Source organism: Nerophis lumbriciformis, linkage group LG38 (genome assembly GCF_033978685.3).
Source record: "Nerophis lumbriciformis linkage group LG38, RoL_Nlum_v2.1, whole genome shotgun sequence".
In the NCBI taxonomy this organism is placed as follows: Eukaryota; Metazoa; Chordata; class Actinopteri; order Syngnathiformes; family Syngnathidae; genus Nerophis; species Nerophis lumbriciformis.
The window spans coordinates 164,029-175,000 of record NC_084585.2 but is presented as its reverse complement, the minus strand read 5'-3'; the positions used below and the strand labels follow the sequence as shown (position 1 = coordinate 175,000).

General features: G+C 42.2%; 1 protein-coding gene across 1 annotated transcript in view; it reads right to left on the bottom strand.

The window, feature by feature from the left end:
* Positions 1-10,672, bottom strand: part of LOC133577432 (uncharacterized) — an 11,759-nt gene extending 1,087 nt beyond the window's left edge. The window contains exon 1 of the mRNA XM_061931277.2: positions 10,403-10,672. Coding sequence (XP_061787261.1) covers positions 10,403-10,568 — 166 coding nt within the window. The 5' untranslated portion in view covers positions 10,569-10,672. The remainder of the gene's footprint in view (positions 1-10,402) is intronic.
* Between the last annotated feature and the right edge of the window lie 300 nt (positions 10,673-10,972).

Sequence of the window (10,972 nt, the reverse complement as noted above, 5' to 3'; positions counted from 1 at the left end):
CAGGGCCCAAACAACACAACGCACTTTAGGTAAACTCCAGTATTAAACCTACAAACCCCGTTTCCATATGAGTTGGGAAATTGTGTTAGATGTAAATATAAACGGAATACAATGATTTGCAAATCATTTTCAAGCCATATTCAATTGAATATGCTACAAAGACAACATATTTGATGTTCAAACTGATAAACATTTTTTTGTTCCATCCATCCATCCATCCATCTTCTTCCGCTTATCCGAGGTCGGGTCGCGGGGGCAGCAGCCTAAGCAGGGAAGCCCAGACTTTCCTCTCCCCAGCCACTTCGTCCAGCTCCTCCCGGGGGATCCCGAGGCGTTCCCAGGCCAGCCGGGAGACATAGTCTTCCCAACGTGTCCTGGGTCTTCCCCGTGGCCTCCTACCGGTCGGACGTGCCCGAAACACCTTCCTAGGGAGGCGCTCGGGTGGCATCCTGACCAGATGCCCGAACCACCTCATCTGGCTCCTCTCCATGTGGAGGAGCAGCGGCTTTACTTTGAGCTCCCCCCGAATGGCAGAGCTTCTCACCCTATCTCTAAGGGAGAGCCCCGCCACCCGGCGGAGGTAACTCATTTCGGCCGCTTGTACCCGTGATCTTGTCCTTTCGGTCATAACCCAAAGCTCATGACCATAGGTGAGGATGGGAACGTAGATCGACCGGTAAATTGAGAGCTTTGCCTTCCGGCTCAGCTCCTTCACCACAACTGATCGATACAGCGTCCGCATTACTGAAGATGCCGCACCGATCCGCCTGTCGATCTCACGATCCACTCTTCCCTCACTCGTGAACAAGACTCCGAGGTACTTGAACTCCTCCACTTGGGGCAAGATCTCCTCCCCAACCCGGAGATGGCACTCCACCCTTTTCCGGAAGAGAACCATGGACTCGGACTTGGAGGTGCTGATTCTCATCCCAGTCGCTTCACACTCGGCTGCGAACCGATCCAGTGAGAGCTGAAGATCCTGGCCAGATGAAGCCATCAGGACCACATCATCTGCAAAAAGCAGAGACCTAATCCTGCAGCCACCAAACCAGATCCCCTCAACGCCCTGACTGCGCCTAGAAATTCTGTCCATAAAGGTTATGAACAGAATGTGTGACAAAGGGCAGCCTTGGCGGAGTCCAACCCTCACTGGAAACGTGTCCGACTTACTGCCGGCAATGCGGACCAAGCTCTGACACTGATCATACAGGGAGCGGACTGCCACAATAAGACAATCCGTTACCCCATACTCTCTGAGCACTCCCCACAGGACTTCCCGGGGTACACGGTCGAATGCCTTCTCCAAGTCCACAAAGCACATGTAGACTGGTTGGGCAAACTCCCATGCACCCTCAAGGACCCTGCCGAGAGTATAGAGCTGGTCCACAGTTCCACGACCTGGACGAAAACCACACTGTTCCTCCTGAATCCGAGGTTCGACTATCCGGCGTAGTCTCCTCTCCAGAACACCTGAATAGACCTTACCGGGAAGGCTGAGGAGTGTGATCCCACGATAGTTGGAACACACCCTCCGGTTCCCCTTCTTAAAGAGAGGAACCACCACCCCGGTCTGCCAATCCAGAGGTACCGCCCCCGATGTCCACGCGATTTTTTTGTTGTTGCAAATAATCATTAACTTCAGAATTTGATGGCAGCAACACATGACAAAGAAGTTGGGAAAGGTGGCAATAAATACTGATAAAGTTGAGGAATGCTCATCAAACACTTATTTGGAACATCCAACAGGTGTGCAGGCTAATTGGGAACAGGTGGGTGCCATGATTGGGTATAAAAGTAGATTCCATGAAATGCTCAGTCATTCACAAACAAGGATGGGGCGAGGGTCACCACTTTGTCAACAAATGCGTGAGCAAATTGTTGAACAGTTTAAGAAAAACCTTTCTCAACCAGCTATTGCAAGGAATTTAGGGATTTCACCATCTACACTCCATAATATCATCAAAGGGTTCAGAGAATGTGGAGAAATCACTGCACGTAAGCAGCTAAGCCCGTGACCTTCCATCCCTCAGGCTGTACTGCATCAACAAGCCACATCAGTGTGTAAAGGATATCACCACATGGGCTCAGGAACACTTCAGAAACCCACTGTCAGTAACTACAGTTGGTCGCTACATCTGTAAGTGCAAGTTAAAACTCTCCTATGCAAGGCGAAAACCGTTTATCAACAACACCCAGAAACGCCGTCGGCTTCGCTGGGCCTGAGCTCATCTAAGATGGACTGATACAAAGTGGAAAAGTGTTCTGTGGTCTGACGAGTCCACATTTCAAATTGTTTTTGGAAACTGTGGACGTCGTGTCCTCCGGACCAAAGAGGAAAAGAAACAATCCGGATTGTTCTAGGCGCAAAGTGTAAAAGGCAGCATGTGTGATGGTATGGGGGTGTATTAGTGGCCAAGACATGGGTAACTTACACATCTGTGAAGGCGCCATTAATGCTGAAAGGTACATACAGGTTTTGGAGCAACATATGTTGCCATCCAAGCAACGTTACCATGGACGCCCCTGCTTATTTCAGCAAGACAATACCAAGCCACGTGTTACATCAAACGTGGCTTCATAGTAAAAGAGTGCGGGTACTAGACTGGCCTGCCTGTAGTCCAGACCTGTCTCCCATTGAAAATGTGTGGTGCATTATGAAGCCTAAAATAGCAGAAGGGAGACCCCCGGACTGTTGAACAACTTAAGCTGTACATCAAGCAAGAATGGGAAAGAATTCCACTTCAAAAATGTGTCTCCTCAGTTCCCAAACCTTTACTGAGTGTTGTTAAAAGGAAAGGCCATGTAACACAGTGGGGAACATGCCCTTTTCCAACTACTTTGGCACGTGTTGCAGCCATGAAATTCTAAGTTAATTATTTGCAAATAAATAAATAAAGTTTATGAGTTTGAACATCAAATATGTTGTCTTTGTTGCATATTCAACTGAATATGGCTTGAAAATGATTTGCAAATCATTGTATTCCCTTTATATTTACATCTAACACAATTTCCCAACTCATATGGAAACGGGGTTTGTACTTTATAGACTCAGTACCGTATTTTTCGGAGTATAAGTCGCACCTGCCGAAAATGCATAATAAAGAAGGAAAAAAACATATAAGTCGCACTGGAGCCCGGCCAAACTACCGTATTTTCCGCACTATAAGGCGCACCTAAAAACCACAATTTTTCTCAAAAGCTGACAGTGCGCCTTATAACCCGGTGCGCTTTATTACGATTCATTTTCATAAAGTTTCGATCTCGCAACTTCGGTAAACAGCCGCCATCTTTTTTCCCGGTAGAACAGGAAGCGCTTCTTCTTCTACGCAAGCAACCGCCAAGGAAAGCACCCGCCCCCATAGAACAGGAAGCGCTTCACCCGCCCCCGGAAGAAGAAGAAAAAACGCGCGGATATCACCGTACGTTTCATTTCCTGTTTACATCTGTAAAGACCACAAAATGGCTCCTACAAAGCGACAAGGATCCGGTTCATAAAAAGACGCAATCTCTCCATCCGCACACGGATTACTACCGTATTTCACAGCTGATATTCCTGTGAACCGCACTGTGGAACGGGAGCACGTACGGTGAATATTCGCACCACAGGGAATGAGGAGTCATCCTTCACTGTGGTTCTAGCTTGCCATGCTAACTTCCACCCATGGTGATATTCAAAAGGAAGACCTTGCCAAAAGAGACCTTTCCAGCCGGCGTCATCATAAAAGCTAACTCGAAGGGATGGATGGATGAAGAAAAGATGAGCGAGTGGTTAAGGGAAGTTTAAGTTTACGCGAAGAGGCCGGGTGGCTTTTTTCACACCAGCTCCGAAGGCGAACACACCTTCACTAAGACGGGCAGACAGCGCCGGACGACATACGCCAACATCTGCCAGTGGATCGTAAATGCCTGGGCAGATAGTTTCGGTCACAACTGTGGTCCGAGCTTTCCGGAAGGCAGGATTCACAGAACTGCTGCACAACAACAGCGACACTGAATCCGATGACTTCGACGAGGCGGAGCCGGCCATTTTTGGATCCCACGCTTGCGCAACTTTTCAATTCGGACACCGAAGACGAAGAATTCGAAGGATTTACGAATGAAGAATAACTTCAGAAGGTGAGCGCTATGTTTATTTTGTGTGTTGTGACATTAACGTTCGAGCAACATTATGTTGCTATTTATTGCTCTACACCATTTTGAATTTTACTATGTTTGTGATTGCACATTTGCGTACATTTTGGGACAGAGTTGTTAGAACGCTGGTTTTCAATATATTATTAAAGTTTGACTGAACTATCTGACTGTTTTTTTGACATTCACTTTAGCGCAGCGTTTTTTTGACATTCACTTTAGCGCAGCGTAGGCGCGGCTTATAGTCCGGGGCGGCTTATTGGTGGACAAAATTATGAAATATGTAATTCATAGAAGGTGCGGCTAATAATCCGGTGCGCCTTATAGTGCGGAAAATACGGTATGAAAAAAAACTGCGACTTATAGTCTGAAAAATACGTTAAACTCCCACACTGACATGTCAGGACAAAAAGTATTTGTAAAAGGCAAGGAGTAAAAACTAAAATGCAGAAGTTTATTTATTTTTAATTTTTTTTTACAAATAGCCACTTAGAACGAGAAGTGCAGCTACTACTAAGTGTGCTACAAAGAGTGCGATATAGACAATATACATTGCATCCGGAAAGTACTCACTGCGCTTCAATTTTTCCACATTTTATGTTACAGCCTTATTCAAAATGGAATAAATGAATTTTTCTCAACATTCTACACAAAATACCTTTTTTTTTTTTTAAATGTTGGCAAATGTATTCAAAAACAAGAAATCATCATGTACATTTTACAATTTTGCGCCTATAACAGTCCGGAGGGTTCTTTTCCTCTTTGGTCCGGAGGACACGACGTTCACAGTTTCAAAAACAATTTGAAATGTGGACTCGTCAGACCACAGAACACTTTTCCACTTTGTATCAGTCCATCTTAGATGAGCTCGGTTTCTGGGTGTTGTTGATAAATGGCTTTCGCTTTGTATAGTAGAGTTTTAAAGGGGAACATTATCACAATTTCAGAAGGGTTAAAACCATTAAAAATCAGTTCCCAGTGGCTTATTATATTTTTCGAAGTTTCTTTCAAAATTTTACCCATCACGCAATATCCCTAAAAAAGCTTCAAAGTACCTGATTTTAAGCATCGTTAAAATCCAGCGTCCATTTTCCTGTGACGTCACATAGTGAAGCCAACACAAACAAACATGGCGGATAGAACAGCAAGCTATAGCGACATTAGCTCGGATTCAGACTCAGATTTCAGCGGCTTAAGCGATTCAACAGATTACGCATGTATTGAAACGGATGGTTGTAGTGTGGAGGCAGGTAGCCAAAACCAAATTGAAGAAGAAACTGAAGCTATTGAGCCATATCGGTTTGAACCGTATGCAAGCGAAACCGACACGACAGCCAGCGACACGGGAGAAAGCGAGGACGAATTCGGCGATCGCCTTCTAACCAACGATTGGTATGTGTTTGTTTGGCATTAAAGGAAACTAACAACTATGAACTAGGTTTACAGCATATGAAATACATTTGGCAACAACATGCACTTTGAGAGTGCAGACAGCCCAATTTTCATCAATTAATATATTCTGTAGACATACCCTCATGTCAGCAGGCCAGGGAAGCTAGGGTGGATATTCTTCTCTTGATCATCTTCGGTGGCATAAGGGACGGTGTGAGCCAAGACATCCAGGGGGTTTAGCTCGCTCGTCTGCGGGAACAAACTGCCGCCATTTCTTGCCGTGCTAGCGAGGTCCTTTGTCCCTGAATTGCTCACACACTCCGGCAGATTCAATGGGGGTCTGGCGGCAGATTTCTTTGACTTTATGGTTGGAAATGCATCTGCTTTGAGTGTCGCAGGATATCCACACATTCTTGCCATCTCTGTCGTAGCATAGCTTTCGTGGGTAAAGTGTGCGGAACAAATTTCGTCCAATTTCTTGCCACTTTGGCATCTTTGGGCCACTGGTGCAACTTGAATCCGTCCCTGTTGGTGTTGTTACACCCTCCGACAACACACCCACGAGGCATGATGTCTCCAAGGTACGGAAAACAGTCGAAAAAACGGAAAATAACAGAGCTGATTTGACTCGGTGTTTGAGAAATTGGCGGATTGCTTCCCGATCCGAGAGCGAATATTAGAAAGGGGTTTAATTTGCCAAAATTCACCCATTTAGAGTTCGGAAATGGGTTAAAAAAATATATGGTCTTTTTTCTGCAACATCAAGGTATATATTGACGCTTACATAGGTCTGGTGATAATGTTCCCCTTTAACTTGCACTTACAGATGTAGCGACGAACTGGAGTTACTGACAGTGGTTTTCTGAAGTGTTTCTGAGCCCATGTGGTGATATCCTTTTACACACAGATGTCGCTTTTTGATGCAGTACAGCCTGAGGGATTGAAGGTCACAAGCATTGCCGCTTACGTGCAGTGATTTCTCCAGATGCTCTGAACCTTTTGATGTTATTACAGACCGTAGATGGGGAATCCCTCCTCTCCAAGGTTTCTCATTGTCATCCACTGGGTTGAGTTTTTCCTTGCCCTGATGTGGGATCTGAACCGAGGATGTCGTTGTGGCTTGTGCAGCCCTTTGAGACACTTGTGATTTCGGGCTATATAAATAAACATTGATTGATTGATTGATTGTCTGTTGCTGGTGTGAAAGCATGGAATTCTCTAAAGAAAGACTTAAAAAGTTGCAAGAATACTTTTTGAGTTTAAAAAGAGTTACAAAAAGAGACAACTGGCATTATATCAAACTGATTTTTGATTTTGATTGGACGTGCCGTCGTGAAAATGCTTAAACGAAAATTAAAAAGTATGTTGGAGTTCGGGTGTTGGTGGAGGGAACCGTGATAATGTCATCTAAAATAATTTGTGTTAGAAAAACGGGGAAGATAAATATAATAATTCTTATTCTTCCATCTGCTTCTTTCTGATCATGGAAATGTATAAGAAACAAAAAAAAAACAATGAAAGTGAACTGTACGTGGCTTGTATATATGCATTTTCATGAAAGGAATAAAAAGTAGAGATAATATCGGCCGATAAATGCTTTAAAATGTAATATTGGAAAATATCGGCATCGGTTTCAAAATTATCGGTATCGGTTTCAAAAAGTAAAATTTATGACTTTTTAAAACGCCGCCGTGTACACGGACGTAGGGAGAAGTACAGAGCGCCAATAAACCTTAAAGGCACCGCCTTTGCGTGCCAGCCCAATCACATAATAATTACGGCTTTTCACACACATAATTGAATGCAAAGCATACTTGGTCAACAGCCATACAGGTCACACTGACCGTATAAACAACTTTAAGACTGTTACAAATATGCGCCACACTGTGAACCCACACCAAACAAGAATGACAAGCACATTTCGGGAGAACATCCGCACCGTAACACAACATAAACACAACAGAACAAATACCCAGAACCCCTTGCAGCACTAACTCTTCCGGGACGCTTCAATATACACCCCCTGCTACCCCTACCCACCTCAACCCCGCCCCCTCAACCCTGCCCACCTCAACCTTCTCATGCTCTCTCAGGGAGAGCATGTCACAAATTCCAAGCTGCTGTTTTGCGCATATTTGCCAACCTTGAGACCTCCGATTTCGGGAGGTGGGGGTGTGGTCGGGGGTGGGCCGGGGCGTGGTTGGGGGCGTATATTGACAGCTGGAATTCACCAAGTCAAGTATTTCATACATATATATATATATATATATATATATATATACATATATATCTACATCCTGAAAATATGCAAACAAAACTGTGTTTGGATAATTGATACTTCAAACTTGCATAAATAAATATTAAGGAATATAACATAACTTGGCTTCTGAGAGCTTCAAAATGTAATGAATAAAATGCTAAATTGTTGATAAACAAGCAATTATTTTAATAATTAAATATGGTCATTTTAAATGAATTATTATGATCATTTAAAATTAATTATTTCAAATATGTTTATTTTAAGGCTCCAGCGCCCCCCGCGACCCCGAAGGGATTAAGCGGTAGAAAATGGATGGATGGATGTTTATTTTAATGTAAAATTCTATGGCTGGATGTAATAAGGAGTCAGAAAAAATAAAAATAAAAATACAATTAATTTTGATGATTTTAGCTAAATATAGTAAAAATGTATTTAGTTTTTTTTTTTAATTTTTTAATTAATAAATATCTATTTATTTTTAGGTAAGATAAACATAATAATACAATGTATCTCTAGTCTGGATGATTTAGTTCTTGTCACCCTGTTGTCCTCCCGTCATGAAAAAAGGCTGCCCTCACTCAGGTCCGCATGGAGCTGGAGGGGGCGTGGCCTCCAGCTCCGGCTGAAAATCGGGAGAATTTCGGGAGAATATTTGTCCCGGGGGGTTTTCGGGAGAGGCGCTGAATTTCGGGAGTCTCCCGGAAAATTCGGGAGGGTTGGCAAGTATGGTTTTGCGGCATGTTACAAAAAATAATGCACTTTGTGACTTCAATAATAAATATGGCAGTGCCATGTTGGCATTTTTTCCCCATAATTTGAGTTGATTTACTTTGGAAAACCTTGTTACATTGTTTAATGCATCCAGCGGGGCATCACAACAAAATTAGGCTTAATAATGTGTTAATTCCACGACTGTATATATCGGTATCGCTTGATATCGGAATCGGTAATAATTACCTGCCAACTTTTGAAATCAGAAAAACCTAGTAGCCAGGGTCCAGGGGCCGCAGGCCCCGGTAGGTCCAGGACAAAGTCCTGGTGGGGGGTTCAGGCTTCGCCCCCCGACGCAAAATGATTATTAGCATTCAGACAGGTTAAAATGTTGCTAAAACCATCACTTTTCTATCAGTCACAGTGACTTTTCAAAACAAAAATATTACAGCAAAAATCATATGGGTTGATTGACATGTTTATTCTGTAAGATAACTTCAATAGTTTGAAATTATTTTGACAGTTAATGCCAGTTATCCTGTCAACCTTTCACAAGACTTCAATTTGTTCATTGAAAGTATAAACACTTTTGACAGTAAACAAATGGTAAAACAGTACTAAACAATTCCATTAAAAAAAAAATTGGTGTCATTATTAACTTTCTGTCCAAGCTTGTATAATCTACTGCCTTGTTCAATTGTAAAAAATATTATGTGCCTAAAATTCACATTTCTCATACTGTAAACATGGTAAGCTAACTTCATTAAAATTAATAGTCCTGTCAATAGCATGGAATTACAATTCAAATGTAGTTTTTTTGTAAGCCTTTCAAAAGAATTCAAAACATGAAAAATGAATGAAAATTAATTGAAGCCATCAGACACTTGAAAAGTGGCACATCACATCTCTAATGTAATCATTTGAACTTTTCAACAGAAATAGCACTGCAAAAATATTAAGGACATACTTCTGTATTTTGGTAGTTATGCTGTCAACATTTAACAAGATTTCTTCAACTTGGACTTGAAAGCATAAATAGTATAAACACTTTTAACAGTATAACAGTACTAAACAATTCCAATAGATAACATTGGTGTCATTACCTTTTTGTGGCTAAAATCCGAAAAACGTTGAAAGTTTTCCACTTGTATCGCTAGCAACGGCATTAGACTTGTGTTTTTTTGTCCCAACGTGGTCTTTTACATGGCTAATTCCTCCGTGTCCGATGGAAAAATCTTGTCTGCACAAGGTGCAATTCGCGTAGTTTTCACCCTTTTTGGAAGGGATAATTATTCCCGGATAGGCTTTTGAATATTCTTCACGGAATGACTGCAGTTTTCTTTTCGGTTTAAGACTCGTTTGCGATTTTTCTCCGGCTGATTCCATGATCGTTCGCTCGTTTGGAAACAATGGCAACTGGTGCCTCGTGCTTGGCAGCGGTGCTATAAATAGCCTCGCGCATTTTAAAAAAAAAAAATTTTTTTAAATGAATGAAAAACCGTATTTTTTATCACTGCAACCGTAACCCGGAATAGGTTGATGAAAACTGTACTAATTACGGGAAAACCGGAGTAGTTGGCAGGTATGGTAATTAAGAGATGACAATATCGAAATATCGGCAAAAAAGCCATTATCGGACATCTCTAAAAAAAAAAAGAAATGATGATAATGATGATGATGACGCTGCAATGAGATGTTTTCTTGATGCAGAACATTCTAGCTGCAAGAAGTTCAGCCACCATTTTGTTCTCCCCCAGTCCACCATCTTGTTAGCCATCCTACATTGGCCAATATCTTGGATTTGATCATTACGGTACTGCGGTTAAAAATATGAGTCTCGTTCATTCTGTCCCCGTAAAATAGCGACGACATAAAGTGTGTAAGATAAGCAAGAGCATGTCAACAAACCTTCAACGTGTAGCACAATAGGAGACCTGCTAGCAGCTTCCAGTTGTCGCTCCTTCTTTCTTGTTCGAGAAAGTTCCTCCTCGTAGGACGCGATTGTTCTTTCGAACAGCGCGAATATTTCATCCGCCGCCGCCATTAGTCGCTCCCTCACCAACTCTTTCAACATTTTTGAAAGTTTTACAGTCGACAACTTCGCCTTTTTTGTCTTGTGCCGTTGCAGCTTTCGCTAACGTCCGCCTTTCTCTTCTTCCCTGCTTATTGGCTTGAAGCCATTCCATAAAAGTTGCCTGCTGCCCCCTACTGCATCGGAGTATGCAACACTTCGACCTCTTTTTCCATTTACCGTCAAAATAACAGCTATACATTTTTTTTTTATCGACATCCAGCATCAGACATTCATATCCATTGTTTGTATATATATTATATATCTGTTGTCTGCCCTAAATGTCAAAATAGAAACAGCAAAAAAACTAAGTAATATCTACAAATACATCAATTAATTAAACAAAAAAGGAATAATAATACATTAATAATAATAATCAAAAATAGAATATACATATATACCATACT